The sequence below is a fragment of the Sander lucioperca genome, chromosome 2, assembly GCF_008315115.2.
Source record: "Sander lucioperca isolate FBNREF2018 chromosome 2, SLUC_FBN_1.2, whole genome shotgun sequence".
Classification (NCBI taxonomy): Eukaryota; Metazoa; Chordata; class Actinopteri; order Perciformes; family Percidae; genus Sander; species Sander lucioperca.
The window spans coordinates 30,990,725-31,009,275 of NC_050174.1; the positions used below are offsets into that span (position 1 = coordinate 30,990,725).

At 40.7% G+C, this 18,551-nt stretch overlaps 1 protein-coding gene across 2 annotated transcripts in view; it reads left to right on the forward strand.

Moving 5' to 3' along the window:
• Window positions 1-17,899: 17,899 nt before the first annotated feature.
• Window positions 17,900-18,551, forward strand: part of kremen1 (kringle containing transmembrane protein 1) — a 63,171-nt gene continuing 62,519 nt past the window's right edge. Inside the window, exon 1 of one of the 2 annotated variants that reach the window (XM_031305664.2) lies at window positions 17,900-18,279. In XM_031305664.2, the coding sequence (XP_031161524.1) occupies window positions 18,201-18,279 (79 nt within the window). In that variant the 5' untranslated portion in view covers window positions 17,900-18,200. The remainder of the gene's footprint in view (window positions 18,280-18,551) is intronic. The other variant, XM_031305665.2, reaches the window with a different exon arrangement.

An 18,551-nucleotide genomic window follows, 5' to 3' on the forward strand; every position in this document is an offset into this window, starting at 1 on the left:
CTGGCAACGTGAACACTTATGAACTGTTGTGTTGGGGAGAAGATTTGAGTAAAGTCTGCTAATCCTAAAGTGGATAAAAACACAAGCTTTTTTTTCTTGTTTGTTATATTTAAAAATGAAAACATCTTTAACAGCAAGTCATTGGCATGTGACATATATAAGTCAAATCCAACCAACAACAAAATGATCTTGCCCATATCAATATATAGCATACACATTTATAAAAAAATTACAAACAAATTCCACAATGTGTGACAGGTAATGTCAGATGGCACACAGAACAAAGAAACACAAATTGAACAAGAACAAAGACCCTCTCCCACCCTCTGCGGTCTCAAGGAAAACAAAACACAACAAACAAACAAACAAACAGAAATCACACCTTGCCTAATCACTCTCCTCTAGTTCTTGTGACGCTGAGGTCATTAAGTCTGATATTTGTGCTACTGTGTTTTCCCATAGGCTGATAGTTGATGATTTGGCTTTGTTAATCCTTGCTGTAGAGAGCTCAAGCATAACTATGTCCAGAAAATACGCAAACCACTGTTTTATACAAAGTGAGTGAGGGGGGGAGCCAGCGCTGAGCTATCATTTTCTTGGTTGCAGTTGAGCCGGCTAGCCAAATTTTCCTCTGTCTCCCAAGCAGGTGTAATTTAGAGTCGTCATTAAGTAACAAAATAATCGGGTCTGAAGGAACTCGACATCCTATCACATCAGATATTATTGATGTTGTTTTATTCCAAAACTCATGCACCTGTTCACACTCCCAGACCATATGCAGGAAAGTTCCAGTTTGTTCAGGTTGATAGAAAGTACAATAGGGAGTGGGAATGACTTTAGAGACGTATCTCTTCTGAGGAGTCCAATATGTCCTATGACATTATGTTGAAGTGGATATACTGGTGATTTGGGTTTTTGGAACAGTGGAAAATGTCCCAAACTGTCTCCCAATTAATTGCGTTCCCCTCAGGGCTCAGCTCTCGTTCCCATTTATTTACTATTGGGAGTTATCCTATGGATACTTGCATCAGTTTAGCATAAATCTTGGACACTGATCCTCTCACAGGAAAATCAACAAACCATTTAATGACTGGGTGCACCTCAAGACTGTTCCCCATGGTACTCCATAACATTTTAGGGCTGATCTTAAGCGCAGATAAAAGTAGAAGGATGTCCTGGGGACCTCAAAACTAGCTCTCAGGTCTTCAAAACTCAACATACCTTTCTCATTGAATAGCTGGTCTAAAGTATAAATACCTCTGTCACTCCACTGCTTACAAGCAAAGGGTTTGTTACCAGACATTAAGTGTGCATTGTGCCATATTGGGTTATTCAAATGCCACTTATTGGTGTAGCATAGTTGCTCCTCCACCTGTTTAAAGTTGGTCAATGTGTTGGTGATAATAGGGCCAAAGGCTAGCATACACTTTTTTGGACACACACCTGCAAAGGCAAGGTCTTGCAGTCTTAGACTTCCAGTGAGATTTTGCTCTATTTCTCCCCATAGAACTGTAGATGAGGGGTCCATCCACACTCTGAGGGCCTGTAGCTGAAAGGCTCTGTGATACACTTTAAGGTTGGGGAGGGCCAAGCCCCCCGTGTTTGTGGTACGTTGCAGGGTGGAGTATTTTAGCCTAGGTTGTTTATTATTCCAAATATACTACCAAATTAAGGTATCAAGTTTTTTCCAGAAATGTATTAGTGGGGGTAAGGGGATCATTGTACTTAAGAAATTCATAACCTCTCTTGCGAAACAATGTCTCATAATTTGAATGAAATGAGCTGGTTTGACCACTAGACCAGAACACAGGACCTTCTTCCTGTATTTACTTTCTTGCTCCCGCCCCCAGACATATCCAACCAATAAGAGGGCTGGACGTTCTTGCCTGATTTGTAATGACGCATTTTGGTACGCTTGGATTTTTCCAGGTGTCAAACCAAACCAAACCAAACCGACAGTCATTAGGTTTCCATTAAAGTCAATGTGTGTATTTCCACTGACTGCGGAACGGCTGCGTTCCGACTGCGTCCCAGCTCCAGCGGTCCGCAGCCCTCCGCAGAAGATACGCAGAGCTTCTATTTTTGCCGGACACCGGTGTGCTCCGCAGCAATTCAGCACACGGCAGATAGTGCGGGACAGGAAGTCGAGCACAGAAACAAAATAAAAATCCGGTTAATTTTCAAAATAAAATACACAGTGCTCATGGCGGATCATATTTCCCTGCACTACACCTTGAAAACACAACACAGAGTTGTTTCCCCTCTACTCCTCTGGATGGAAACAAACTGTTGTTGGTTTTGTGGTTCTATTCTACATGAATTCGCGAGATATTGTGGGTCCTCGTGACTACAGCTGTCAGTCATGGCTGCAGCCGTGCCGCAACAAATCCGGACCTAGTGGGTATTGACGGACGGCGGAGCACGCAGCCGTTCCGCAGCGGAGCCGGTCCGCAGACGTTCCGCATCAAGTGGAAATCCGGAGTTAGAATTTGTTGAGATACCTCGGTCTGTGCGGATGCTGTTGATAGTAGCCCTGGATTCGCTTTGTTTTAATTTCAGAGCAAGCAATTTGCTTGGTTTACAGCCATTAACATAATAATTTTGTCTCACTGCACATTATGAATTCAGCTCATTTAGCTCTGTTCGACTTGTGACTAGAAGAGTATGTATAGATTTAGAAAAACAAGTCTTAAGAGACTGCTCTAAAGATTTACAGCATTCTTTCAACTCCGCAATCCTTGCCTCTCTTTTCCTCTTCAAGTTGAATGTGAAGGAAGATGTGAAATCTCAAATAAATCCTTTAGTTGCCTGCCAGATAAATGTCAAGTCAGAAACTGAGTTGGTATTGACTGATATAAACTCAGCCAGTTTGGCTCTAAATTCTGCATCAAAAGCTGTGTTCTGGAGAAGGGAATTATTAAATTGCTGGTTATATTGCTATGGTGTGGAACATTGCCTTAAGCTCACTGGAGCACAAAATATAATCAATGTGGGAGTGGGTGAGGTGACGTGTGGAAAACAAGGCGTAATCCTTGCTAATAGGGTTGTGCATCCTCCATATATCTGTAAGATGGTGGGATTCCACAACTGCTCTAAACATGTCTGATATATGTTTTTGGGCTTTTGTGTGATTGACCCTTGATCTATCCTGATTTAAATCCCAACCTCTATCTGCAAGATATGTGGCCACATCAACTCCAGCCCACAATTACCCCTCCTGTCTAAAGTCACAGGTACGTTGAAACAGGTCTAGTGAACTTCTTATGCTAAACATGAACGGTGTTACAAAAACCCTAGAACCTCAACCAGCTATCAAATTCTGAAATAAGCTATGTCAAACCAACCAACACACCAACCTGGTTGGAGTAATAAACATAGATTATAAACTGGACAGTCAGCATTTATCATGTTTTTTCAGTCTGGTTAACTGTTAACAAACAGATTATAAACTGGACGGTCAGCATCCATCATGTTTTTTCAGTCTGGTTAAATGTTCCTTTAAAGCTTGGCTCCAAAACTTACATAAAGTGTCCTCGAGACAAATTTAGCACGGTAGCCCAGACATCGCTAGTCCACAGCCGCTGGGTCCACCAGCCTCTGCCCTGCCGCCGGCTTCAGCACCAGACGCGAAGTCCCCCCGCCGTCCTCTGGCTCCGTTGTCAGCAACGGCCGTGTTGATGTTGCATCGTCTTCCACATCCAGCTCCCGACAGAAAACGTCCGCATCTGTGGCTGCAGTGAAGGCGAACTTTCTCCCTCCGTGGGTCACTCTCAGGGTGGCCGGGTGGATGAGCAGGTCCGGGGTGCCCCTAGCATGTATCTCGTGTTGTGCTTCTTCAAGCTCCCGATGCTGCTGGGTTGTGAATGCGCCGCTGTCAGGTTGCATCAGATCACGCAGCGTAGTTCCCTTCGTCTCAAGCTCTGCCCTGATGTGTTGCAGCGAGGCATTCATTTCCGTTAGCGCTCCCTTTATTGCATTGTAAACCACTGATTCAAGCACACTTTGTTGCTTTTCCAAGACCTGAGCAATCAAGTCCTCCATATTCGGGAATGTGGTAGCATCAGACGCTATGTTAGCCATCACTCTGTTAGCCGCCGCCATGTTTGCAGATTTTTGTGTCCGAGTATGTAGCTTAGACGACAACAGGACCTGTTTTCTCGCACTTGCAGGCAATTCACTGAGTCACTGTGATAGCAGATACAAAGATTTGTCGTCGAAGAAAAGGGAATAGACCTGGTTATTCAATGAAATGCGGAGGTGGGTACGAGAGCCCTTTCTGCGACCATTGCGGCAGCTGGTCACGTGATCTCCTGAAACCTTTCTGTAAAAGATATTCTAATTTCACACCATGTTTCTAATAGACCCTCAATTATATACATTTTATGAGTTCTCTATTATTAAACTTTCTGAATTGATTTTTTCTACCAATTTATTATTGCTGTGTTGTCCTTGTCCATCTTCCTGTGATTTGCTTCTGTGCTGTGATTCTAAATATTTACAATACTTCTTTTTTCTTCTTCTACCGACCTGTTCAGAGCTGTGGCTATTGGCATTCAGAACTCACACTGAAGTCCACTCTACGAACCAAAGTTGAACATCAGCTTCTGTGAGGACTCATACCTAGAAGTGGCCCTTTAAACACAAACTGCTCTTGACATTAACACTCAGTATAACTTTATCACTCACAGACCAGCTACTAGTGTACCCCTTCTTAGTCATCAACATCAGAGGTTGAACTTAACCCCCTGAGGCAATGTAATCCACTCAGTGACCAGCCGTCGGTAGTACCCAAGGCTTATTTTTCATTGGAGTCAGTTCTTTTTATAATGGAGCACGTCATTCTCCCAGGCCACAGAAAAGGCAGATACCTCACTTTACTACACCACAGATGAGCGTAGCAGAGCAAAACAAACCCAGCATGCCCAATCCACCCTTACAGATGTTGGTCCTAGACCATGCCCAACACAGGAAGCCATTATAGAGCGAATCAATCAGTCGGCACTGTGGAAACCAGGGGGGACAAAGCTCCATGGAAAGCTTGTGGAGAGGCACGTTGCCAGGGGAGTGAGATGCACTACGTAGCTTGTACCAAATATAAATTCATTGCAAGCTCTTGGAAACTTGTGTTTTCATAAACACAAGAACTGTGTGGAAGCGATTTCACGATTTTGAGTGATTCAAATGCAAAGCAGGGGAGGGCACTGACAAAAGAGAAGTGAGGAAAGAAAAAAAAAGAAATTGTTGGCAGTCGCCTTTTATTTGCCTAGAGGGGAAATATTTTCAAAGCTTATTCTCATCCTGAGAAACCGTTTTAGTAATGATAATCCTCAAACAACATTCCCCCTCTGATTTCTCAACTGAAAAAAATACAAACCATTTTCAAAAGCTTTTTATGCACAGATCAAGTGTTCTCATGAATAAAGATGTGCATCATGGCACTGCTTCATGGCATGCTAAGATGAAGTCCTGGTTTGTTTCCCCTTTGATGAAATTAATTCCTTACCAACACAAATTCCTGTGACCCTGCTTCACTGCTCTCCGTATCTCTTTACCAAAGTTGAGCGCAACCTGCAGCCCTTGTGATTTGGTTTCATCAGCTTCCATCAGATCTCATTTAAAGCCACATGTTTTATTGTGTGGTCTTTTATTTACTCAGTACTGAGCTGGCAAAGACCTTTTAGGATTTGACATCTCTTGCATTGTTTTAGCAACAGGTTTTACAATAACAATGTAAGTTTCTTTTCCATACATTGAAGTCATTCATTCATTGCCACATATCACTGCCAGACATTTATATGGCATCTATCCAAAGGAGAACCTTCAATCGAGACCCTAGATATAATGTGTCAAAGGATAACTTGATAACCATCCCCATATACCTTAAGTCCCAGTATGTAAAGCTGAGTGAGTAATACCTTGACTCTAGATTTATGATAGCACCTGTCTGTTAGCACGAGTAAACTGTCCCAGCAGGCATGGGAATTCCCATCAAATCCAGCTCCAGAATCCCCCCAGATCATCAGCAACTTTGTTCTTGACATCAGAGATAAAGCTCTGCAATCCTCCCCAACCATTACACTTAATGATCTGCTTAACTAGGCGCGTTACGCCAAAGCTAGTTCCAAGAAGAAAGACAACTTCAAAAGGCGCATATTTCTTCACGCTTGGTTTGTGTTTTCCCCCTTTTTTCTCCTTATCTTGCACTGTGGAACTTGTCCGATGCACAGATATGATAAAGAAGGAATTAAATCTCTGCTCTGTGTACGTGGAGTTTCATCTAAGGATTTGTTTGTGTGTGTCTGTATGTATGTGGGTGTGCATACAGTCTGAAACCCTGTCAGTAGTAGTACACAGACACCTTTCAAATGAAGCCATATCAGTTGACAGTAGCCCGAACTTGCCTCTGTCTCATCTTTTATATTTACTGACATTGGTGCCTTAATTAGGAACATCTTAATACTCAGTTATTGCAACAGTCAGTGTTTTTTCACAATCATTTAATCTGGTGCAAGTAGAGTGTTTGTCTGCTCGTTTTATATTGATTTTAATATAAGTGCATGACATGACCAACTCACATTTGTTTATGTAGATATTTGCTCACTTTCAAGACTTCTGCACTCAGATATGTATCTACCGTAGTTAGCCCACATTCTAGGCCCTAGAGGCAGGTATTGTTTACTGTCTAGACACACTTGCTTGAAGTATCTGTGTGTTCTTCTCAGTGTGTGTGTCTGTGCATATACCTGCTTGGGAATGTGCAATTCATGTTGCAGGGGTGTGGAAGGTCGTTTATTTTCTCAGGCTTTTTATGAATTCTCAACGTTGAGAATTCATAAAAAGCCAAGAAACAACAGAAATTATAATTATAAACAACAAGAAATTATAATTAATTAATTGTATGGCTATTAATAATGCAATAGCTTGAACTTTTAGTGTAATCACTATTGCATTTTACACTTGACTGTAAGATTTCAGATTAAACCCCCACTACTACTACTACTGCCAAGGCTGCCGCTGTTCCTCTTCATGTGTGCAGGTCTGTGAGCTGAATCTGAAGAGATGTATTTAAAAAGGTTTTAGTTTTAAAATAACTCTGTAGTTATAGCTACTTTATTTGATTTACATTTGTACCTTACTAGTTTGTTTTTGTAAGCATACAACAGATCCATGCCTGAAGTTCACTACAGTTGTAAGAAATTATATTTAACAAATTTATGCAATTCAAATACGGTCTGCAGTATGGATGCAGTGGTTAACCGATTTCACTATTAACCGCGCTTTAAAACGTCACGGTTAAATCGTAAAAGCTCCGATGCACCGAGTGTTAACTGACTGCACGTTGTGTGTAGCAGTGTGCACAGTTCTTATTAAACCTCCTTGACAACAGAAAACGTTCACTTTTTTGCACACACATGGCACATCAGACGTTTCTAGCTTTTTGAGGGCCAAAAGGACAGCACTGTTGTTGCCAACTTGTGCTTTGTTTGTGGTGCGACTGATTTCCCTCTAGTCTCTATTCTTTTCGGATGAATTTAAATAAAAAAGTTGATGATTGATCATATTAATCATTTGCAAAACATTCCAAACTGTTACTGTGTTATTTCAGTTTCAAAAGGCAGCAATAAATAACACATTCAAATCTAGAGTGTTCATGTAATTTCGTACATTAGCAGTGAAATTAATGAATGCATAATAATCGTGAAACTGTGATTATTTTTCAGACTATAATCGTGCCAACAAACTCTATAATCGTTGCATCCCTAGTCTGCAGTAATCTCTTGCTGCTACTCCTGTGTAGTGTCTGACTGTGCAGCACAGTGTAATCCTCTGGATACAAACTGAAATCTTCAAACTTGCTTTTTTGTGTGTGTGATGTGTCGTGCTTTCTGGATTTAGTGTTAGAAGATTGCACAGTTTACCCTTCATTTCATAAATGGGACTGAGATGTTGTTGGAGACCTGCCAAACATCAGCACAACATGGTGTGTTAGCAGCGACTGTGCAGGGGATCGCCTCGTTTACAGCATGAAACAATAAACCTGCAAACATACATTTGTTCCCGCATTCTGTGGTCTGAAACTCGGTTCATGGATTGTGTAACTGGAGATATGTGACACTAGGCAACTGTTTTTTCTGTTTTCACTTGGCCACAAAATGTTTAGCTGCTGAAATTAAACATGACGTCAAGACACTTTTCATCTCCTTTTTTATGTTCAGCTCTTGTAAACAATGTAGCTGTACCAAAGTTTGCATCCTCAAAGTGTGTTTCTAATCAGCAGTTTACGCTTTGCATATGGTGGATTGTGGTTCTCACATTGCATTCCCTGAATGGATGAAACGAAAAAGACGCCCATCAGAGGATGTTTGCAATGTTGTAGAGTTTGACGTGGAAAATAAAGAGGTACAGTGTAAAAACAAGTCTGGCCTCAATATACCCCACAAGGCCAAACCTCCCTGGAGTTGGATTGGAGTTTATTTAATTTATTTAGTGTGGTGGTGGCCACTTTCTATGCTTTGAAGACCAGACTCAGACAACGAACCAACAGAAAACGAACCACTTCCAAATGTAAAGAAAACATTCACATGATTTAATTTATTCTGTTTCAGCAAAACAAGGTTTCCCAGAAACAGATATTTAAGATCTGTAAATTTCAGCCCAATAGCGAAGACTTGTTGTTTAGAGGCCTCATTGAAGCTTTGGTACCATGGCTTTGGTCCTCTGTGCTCCATATCATCCTCCAAGTACATATGAAATAGAGCTGATGTTCCTATAACATTAGTCTATATCCACGACATTCCACTTCCGGGATTGCTCCGTTGCCGCCGGAAATTCCGCCGGATGTTACTCTTTTCGGCCGGATGTCCGTAACCTTCCGCTTTCTTTGTGTTGGAATTTTAAACTCTGATGGATTTATGAGGACTATGGTTAACTGCTCCTCAGATCTCTGCAGGGTAAATCCAGACAGCTAGCTAGACTATCTGTCCAATCTGAGGTTTCTGTTGCACGACTAAAACAACTTTTGAACATACACATATTCCACCAAAACAAGTTCCTTCCCGAGGCTATTTTGCAGCGGCACCGTGGCTCTGCCCGATGCTAAGCACCACCCAAGACGATTGTGATTGGTTTAAAGAAATGTCAATAAACTAGAGCACGCTTTCTCCCATCCTGGAATGCTGTGTGGAATAGCCAGACCCTCCTCTGCAGATTGTGGAGGAAGGTCTGGCAAAGCGAGACTACTATAACATTAGCAGAGCTTTTCGAGTGTGAGTCAAATGTGCTGTCGTTGTCAGCCCACAACAGAGATCTGTCTCAGGATGATTCCCACAAACCCACACACAGGGTGGGGGACATTGTTTCATGGCGGGAAGTGAGGCACTGCTGGCAGCAATCGTCTGGCTTCTGGCCCCTTTCCTGTGTTGTGATGAGTTAATGCAAAGATATTTCTGACTTGGAAGAATGATGATGGTGATGATGTTAGCCATGATGTCTTTATCTTTGTTGGCAGTAAAGGGTAAATCAGAAAAAGAAAACTTATTCATTTTGTTCTATTATATTATCAGGAAAATTCAAGTCAGTGAAGAATGGATGTTTAGTAAGAACACAGTATGTTTTCCAGAAGTGTGATAGGTCACATTTCTTGTATTTTTCGTATGTGATAAAGACGTATGGTTTGTTAAAGGAATACCCCATTGGGACTTAAATTCAAAATGAAATCTAATTAATTAAATCAGAATCAATAAATCAGGTTTTTCATTATTTTTCTACATTTTTTCAGCATTACTGCTACTGCTGCCACCCTGTTTTAAATGCAGTTTACTTCACCACCCAATAAATCAGTCACTTTTATAGGATTTCCCAAAAATGGAATGATCACTTATGCAAGGACCAGGCTCTGGTTTACAAGGACCGAGATGCTTTAGGTTTGGTTTTTGGTTTTGGAACTTTTGAGGCCTTCGGTATTTTTGCCATTTTGAGGCTGGTGGACAAAGCGCAAGAAACATGAATGACTGGCGTCCACTGCAGTTAAAAGACAGCTACAGGTCGATGCTCTACTACTCTTCCTCTTCCCCTCTGTTCAAACTGGACCAACAAAACAACCAATGCAAAGTTATCACATCAATCCAGGCCAGCTGCCATCTTAAATAATAATTCTAGTATCTTATGGGCTCATCTGTTCCGGTACAAAAGGATAATACATTTATTACAGTTTTGGGTCTTATTTTCAAAGGTTTGGCCACCAAGTTAACTGTTAACATCTTAGAGCAGGGTGACATTGCTAAAAATAAATCTGACAGGACAAGAAACACGAGTAGACATGTTTTGAACAAACCCCCACAAAACAAAGACAAATAGTAAACTTACTGAAACATCCAGCACAGTTTACAGACAGACTTTCTGGTTCAACTTTGACCTATTAACGTACCTACAGTATTATAGGTGTGCACACCACCAGTTTTACCACCAGATAAAGTGGTTTAGATAATAACTGTCGGCTTGTTTACTTCCTGTCTGATTGTCATACTGCTTGTGATTCTTTCCCATTAGTTTTTGTTGTAGCGTGCACATCATACCTGATCGAAAAGACACACAAATTATGACAGCAAGACCCAAGTTGTAATAAACTGCAACAAACCTATTTACAGTAATTTGGTCCTAATAAATATCTCGGTGTGTACATAAACCACCTCTCATTCTTTCTCTGCATGTTTTCTATTATTTCTCCTTCTCTTTTTCTCTCTCTTTAAAAAGGGGATAAAAGCTGAGCAATGTTACAATAAACATTCCAAAGGGTGTCACCCACCCGGAGCCTAATTAGAGACCCGGGAGGCCGAGCAAGATGGATGCTTGTTGTGTGTGTCAGCGAAGAGAGGCGGAGGAGAAGGGGTTGTTGTGGTGGTGCCGCTGCAGCGGCTGCTGCTTATACGTGCAGGTGGCTGGATGTAAACGTTAGCTTTCATCTTGGCTTTGAACATGGGTAAGCTCAGGGGCCTGCACAGGTGTGTAAGGGGGGATAGGAGTTGGAGAGAAGATAGTGGTTGGGGGGGGTTGTTACTGGTACAGATAGGGCCAGAGGCAGTCATTTGTCAAGGGAAGCCCACCTCAACAAAGCTTTGCTGGGGTCAGAGAGTGACACCATAATGTGTGCTGTGTTGTGTGTGCAACCACTAATGACGTGGATCATATAGACACTGATGTGGCCGCGTGGGGGTTGTTGGCCGGGTCGTACAGACTTCAGACAACAACCAGATGCTTTGGTTGAGTAATCGCATTGACTCACTGTGTCCCCCATAGGAGTAGACGCGCAAAGTTGTGCTTCAGTGTGTGCGTGCCAGCATGTTTCGCTTTTAATTGATGTAATGAGCCAAGCGACAGCAGAGATTGTTTTGGCACTGAGGACAATGATCCCGACGAAAAAACAGTGACTCAGTGGTGATGTCAAAGAGGGAGACAAAATCAGCATCCTTCTTCCTGTCACATTGCTTCCAAAAACTGATAGAAAAAAGAATAACTGAGAACAGTCATTCCATCAGGGTGCAAGACCTACGTCTCCAATCCCCTAAATGTAGCAAGCGAGAACATACTAGTTTTAAAGGATTGGTTTACCCAATTTATCAAAGAACATAATGTGCTCAGGTTTTAAGATATCTGTCTGAGCTTTCTGCTGCCTTATCCAACATTGCTGTGGAAAAAGTTCCTGTTGCACACTGTTGAGGAGCCTTTTCCGAAATAATGTCCTGGTTTCTCTGGATAGTCCACATTGGAACTACAATTATTTCCTTGATTGAGTTATTGTTTTGTCTACAAAATGTCAGAAAGTGGTGAAAAATAGAGACTGTCCTCTTCAAAGCGACTTTGTAAGTTGTTTATACAATCAACAATTTCGACCCATATTTATGTTTTATTGTAAACATAACCAAGTAGTTTTGTTGCCTAAACCTAACCAAACTGTGACCGTTTCACAACGTTAACGATGTGTTTTAAAACCATGTCCTTTACGTTTGAATATGAGGATGGAAAACACTCCTTTGGGTTGTATTTCCTGCCACTGCTAGGGGCGCTTATTTATGAAACGCTCCTATTGGTCATAGAGGGTAGAATAAACATCCTATATTGTCATATGGTTTGGAGGACTTCTTGCCGACCACAATTTCCTTGAGCCTGAATTTAGTTGTTCACATTGCTTATATTTGTCTAACCAACCAGTCAAAACCCCAAAGATTTTTGATATTATCATCAAAAAGCAGCAAATCATGGTATTTGAGTATTCCAGTGTGTAACTCAAACAATCCCTTGATTATCACAATAGCAGATTACTTTCCCATGAACACTGCACACAGTGAGGTCTGTGAATTATCATAAATAACCAGGAAAATGCTTCTGGAAAGAAACGCTTCTTTGGAGTTTTTAAATGTCACTTTAGTATTGAAGTAGTAGCTGAAATGTCAAAGACTCAAAACATGGAATAAGAAACACAAAAATGGTCTGCATTGTTTAATAACCCTGAAGGAAAGAGAGGAAATATGTTTTGGTTGTTTTTTGTAATCTGAGTGAATTTACCTTCTAAATTGTGGGCCTGAAATGAAATGGCATGTAAAAACAATGTTTGTAATGCAAAAAAAGAGCTTCATGCATTGTACAATGCAACCAAAGAGTCTCTCGGATGCCAAGAAGGAGAGAAAGCAAAGCATAGAAGAATACATAGTTTTGACCACAAATGAGAGAAATGTGGCATTAAAATTCAGGGCCAGGCGCTCATGTTTACTCAAGAGAAAACAAGGACATGACATAGTCTTGGCTCCTGAATTTGTGAAGTCAAAGCATCTGGGCCAACTTCTTATTCAACTATGCATAACTTCCCATTGGCAGGCTGGTCAGGGATGCCAGAGTACTTTCTAATACATCTCAGTGGAGTATTCTTGCTGTGACCTCCAGCCTCCGTACCCCTTTACATAACTCAGCAAGCAGGACACACTGGCAGGGCGAAGGGCTCAGCTCTCACTGCGGCTTAACATGTACACACATGGTATTGTAAGGGGCTCTGAATACTCGTCATCCGATGTCCACAACCAAATGAAAAACAGTCAAACTGTCTAAAAGGCCAAATGCAAGTGTGAATGTCTTGTGTGGAAGTGGTGAGTTTTATCTGGAGAGAGCAAAAAGACCGAGCAGAATTACAGTAACTCCAACAGACCACAAGGAATGTGGCCAGGCAGCGTGCACAGACAAGCCCAACACACACACACACACACACACACACACACACACACACACACACACACACACACAGAAAGACAAAGAAGACAAAGGAAGCCTTGCTTCCACAACTGCACAGCATCATAGACCGATACCAGGGAAGACTGGAGATAATGACAGGACTCCAATCCAGGTTAATTCTCATATGGACACCGTACTCAGTCTGAGGGCACCAAGACGGTTTTGTATGAGCACATACTCGTCACATACTAAATAATGACAGCATTACAGTATGTAGAATGCTGTAATGGAAGAAGTATTCAGGTCTTTTGCTCAAGTAGCATTACTTCAATGTGAAAATACTCAATTACAAGTAGTTCTGCATTCAAAATCTTACTTAAGTAAAAGTACACAAGAAGGCCTTTAGAGCTGCAACGATTAGTCCATTAATTTATGAATCGATCAACCCAAAATTAATTGCAGAAATGTTGGTACTGGATGAAAAATTTGAAATTAAAAGTTGATATTAGAGCCACCCTTGGCTATTGCTATCCTAGTCAACGTAGCGGCTTATGTCCGTATGAGCTTATGTCACAATGATACCAACTGTTTACTCATTCAAAGTAGCCTATTTATGGTGAATAATAAATAATATGCCATACGTATCTATGCCTGGTTAATGTTCCGCCATGTGGAGTTTTATACGATGTAATGTGTGATCACGTTTTGCAATTAAACATGCCAACAATAAGTAAAATAGTTTGTTTGCTCTAAAGTCGTTGGATTTAAATTCCTGTTATTGATTAGTCCAACTGGCTACGGTGGCTAGGCTAACAATAGCCATGTTAGCTAAGAAATAAGAATAGCTATAATATTTGGAATTGGGTCCATCGGAAATTATATTTGAAATTACTTCACTGTTTTTTACTGACAGTGGCCTAACACTTTCAAGTGGCACCTGCCGTTGTGAAACGCTATGTGCCGGTGTAACCGGGGATCGGCTAATGCTGCTGTACCACCAGTGGCACACCATCGGCCACATTTCAATCTCAATGTCCTTCTATGATAGTAAACTGAATCTGTTTGGGTTTTGGACTGTTGGTCAGACAAAACACAACATATGAAAATATTGCTGTCGGCTCCGGGAACTTAATTAAAACAACATAATTGGCAGATTAATTAATTGATGATAAAAACAATTAACTGCAGCTCTTCACAAGTGTTATCAGCCAAATGTAATTTAAGTATCAAAAGTAAAAGTATGGCTCCAGTGTGTGTTATATTATGAACATATTATATAATTATTAGTATTACACTATACTGATGCACAAATGTGTCGGAAATATGAATCTTGTAGCTAATTGAGTTAAGTCATTGTAACTACTTTATATACTGACAGGTAGTTTAATCTATAAAAATGTATCATATTTTCTAAACGCAGGCTATTATATGTTTCGTATGTGAAATCTTAAGTTGCAAAGTATTTCCCTCTGGAATGTAGTGAAGAGGCAGTATAAAGTAGCAGAAAATTAAAAAAAAAACTCAAGTTAAGCACCTCAAAACTGTGCTAGAGTACAGTAGTTGGGTAAATATGCTGACAGTGCCATGAAAAAGAAAGTGAACCCTTTGGAATTACCTACAATTATGCATGATCAATCCATAACACATGGTCTGATCTTCATCAAAGTCACTATAATAGACAAATACACTCTATGTAACCTATTAACCAAAACTCCAAATAGGTAATACTTTGTGAACCCCTTCACAAATGACCTTTAAAAAAGCTAATGAAAGTCTGATTTTCTCATCAATGAGTTGAAATTGTAGTTAGTGCTTAGTTGTGCCTTGTTCTGTACAAAACACATGGAAAATAAGGATTACTGACACTCATCTCTTTACAAGCTGATGTGAACCATCCGTCATTCAAATGTGGCTTCAGAGTAGTTCAGATGAAGCAAGATGGCAAAGAAAGGTTGAAAAAGGTGGAAGAGAACCCTTGGGTTACAGTTGAGGACCTGTCTAAATATCTCAAAGTCACTGAGATCGCGATTTATGTCTCAGCATTGAGAAAAATATAGGGCGACAATAGTGCTGCTCGTGGAAGGACACCATGGAGGAAAGCACGGTTCTCCCTTAAAATAGATTTATGATATTGTACATCACACATTGGCAACTTGAATGTTCTATTATGTTCCTGGAACAATGTTCTGAGAAAATGTGAAACAAAAGACTATATTTTGTTACACTTTGGAGTAATAAATCAAAACAAACTATAACCTTAACATCATCCTTAAAGTGAAGCATGGAGGAGGGATCACTATGATCTGTAGTCTTTTTGCTGCCCCTGGGCCTGAACAGATATTACTCATTGAGAAAACAATGCATTGAAACATATAAAAAAAATGTTTTTTACAAGTTAAAGTTTCAGGGTATAGCTGTCAATCATTAGATGCTTAATAGAAGTTGGGAGCTGTAATCAATCAATCAACATGTTTTTATATAACACTGTAACAGCAACCAGTAGCTAACCAAAGTGCTTTACATCAATGACCAAGAATAAAAACGTAACATACAGTAAATTCAGAAACGAATAAAACACAACATACAGTAAAATCAGAAAAGGATATGTAAAAGCAGGAGGAAGAAAGGAAAATGTCACAGCGCTACTATGTATTAAAATAAAAGCACAAGTAATTGTGCAAATGTCAGGGGGTCTCGAGGCAGCAACTGCAAAAGCGCGATCCCCCCACAGTTTGTACTTACTGTGTAACACAACAATCTCCAAACACCAAAACATGAAACATGAACTACACAATGTCTCAGACATCAGAAAGTAATGCTTCAGAATGGTTAAGATCAATCCTGGCCACAAATCAATTGAGATTCTGTGACATGAACTGAAGAGAGCCATTCATGATCGAGAATCTCCTGAAATATTAATATAATTTAACAGTTTTGTATGGGGAAATGGCCAGAAATTCCTCCTGGAATGTATAAATGTCACTTTCTTTTTCCAACCTGACTCTGACTTGTTAAAGCAAATCATTCAATAAATACGCCAAAACATGCAATTGTTTTTATATTACTATTTCAGGCAGGTGTAAGAATATCAGACCATATTGTCTGACTAAATTGTACAAAAATGCAGAGAAATTCAATCCAATTCACTTACTTTTTATTTGCACTAGTTATTTTCCACCACTGACACGATATGTAATGCATATAATGTCAGATAGTTACTTCAGACTGAAAAACAGCTGTCATGCCGTTTCAAAAATGTTTTTACCATCTATCTCTAGGCCACACAGTTACATTTCTCAAAAGGGCACACGTCATGCGAGAATACTTTCCCAGTGCAGCCCATCTCAACCCCGTCGGTTTTGGCAAAATAAATGTTGGGCCTTTTTTCTTCAAGAGTGGTGAGCTCATACTGGATTTTCTATTTTTAGGCTAACTGGCTGTGTTTGGCTGGACACTTCTTCACAGTGCCGCACGATGCTTGCAGTGAAACACACGAGGGTGCTGTTTCACACTTAAAATGCCCGTCTGAAATGGCAAAGAGGTGAGAAGCACACACACACACACACACACACACACACACACACACACACACACACACACACACACACACACACAAACGTTGAGTTTCCTTTGGGAAGAATATTTATGCCAACATTTCACCAGCTTTAAAATGAATATATTCTGAATATTCTGAATATATGAACATATTCTGCTCAGTTTTAGTTTGTGACTCAGTTTGGAAATAAAACATTTCACCCATTTCTGTGGATTAGAATGATCTAATAAATAACATCAACAACTAAATATCACACCAAGAAAGAAATCTGTGATTCACCAAATTGTGCCCATGGGACTTAGTTCTATTTATTAAATATTAACACATAGACAGACACATATTGGAAACATAGACAAAGGCCATTTTGTGATCACATGTTGCTTTTATCACAACTCCAGCTGCAGGAACAAAGATTTTAATTTCTTCTCGAAAAAATAGCCTACATACGTTATTCCCCAGCATCATCCACGTCTTAATTAATCTCCACTGTATTAAACCACAGGGCTACCTACTGTAACCACTGCTCTACCAGGATCATGTGCAAACCCTTCTCACTCACTTCCCCCCTCTTCCATAATAGCTATTAAAATGATATATTGCTGAAGTCCTTTGACTTGCCTTTGTGTGCAGTTTAGGACTGAGTATGTCGTAACCCAGGGGTTTCCAAATGTCATAAACCCCAATTAGATTTAGACCCCAACATAAAAACCAAGACAATACTACCATAATATTCCAGAAAGGGACTTATTGTGCTTCTCTGGTAGCCTACTGCATAACACGTTTACAGTGAATTGTCATACTTTATGGTAGTGCTGATCTTCTGTGGCATTACTTCTATGCCTATAATATTACTATAAGGACCTAATAGTGAATGCATGATGGCCGTATGGTGCTTAAAGTTACCATCTGGAATAGTTTTTTTTAGTTTTGCTGTGCTATTAGACGTATTATCAGGTTATCCCTGAGGAAGATGCTTTAAATACAGTCTTTAGAGGGAAAATTAGTTTATACTTTACTAACCTGCTGTTCGTTGCACCACTGAGTCCACCCTCCAATCCCTGCACCACCCCCCCCCCTCTCTCTCTCTCTCTCTCTCTCTCTCCTCCCCTTTCCTTTCTGCTGCTTCCCCAGCGCTGCAGGTTGAATCTATTGCCCCTATTTCCTGTCACATGGGTTGGAAATAGGATCCCTCTTTCTACTATCTGTTGCCGTCTTTGTGGTGTCAGTGTAGTAGAAGCTGTAGGACCTGCCTTGAAGTTCAGGGACTTTTAACGCCGGCCAAAGAGCGACTCCTGCACAGACCCAGAGAGTCTGCCAGCCAGTCAGTCAGTCAGTCAGTCAGTCAGTCCACCAGCCCGCTGGTCTGCGCATCTGTCCGGCTTGCTGCACTTCACCTGAGAGCCAGTTCAGACTCTTTAATCACACGATGGATTCCTGGACAGTCACCTCTGCTATTCTTCTCGCTGGGGTTATTTCTTCTGCGGCTTTTAGTGTTTTCGACACTGGTAAGTTAAACTTTTCTACTCGCCTTTTCTGAGGATGCATTCCGATAAATAGCCTATCTGCGTTGTCGGAAGCGTCTCCAAAGTTGCTCTTTTGCGCACCGGACGGGTGGTTATTATTCTATCCGAAATGAATCACCACAAACCAGAAATGCGTCGATTTGAATGCTTTTATGATGTTTTCCTATTTGGTATCGAACAATGTCACAGATTGCAGCCGCGGTAACTTCATTCATAGTTCATCGTCTTGGTCCAAATCCCACTACGACACTGTT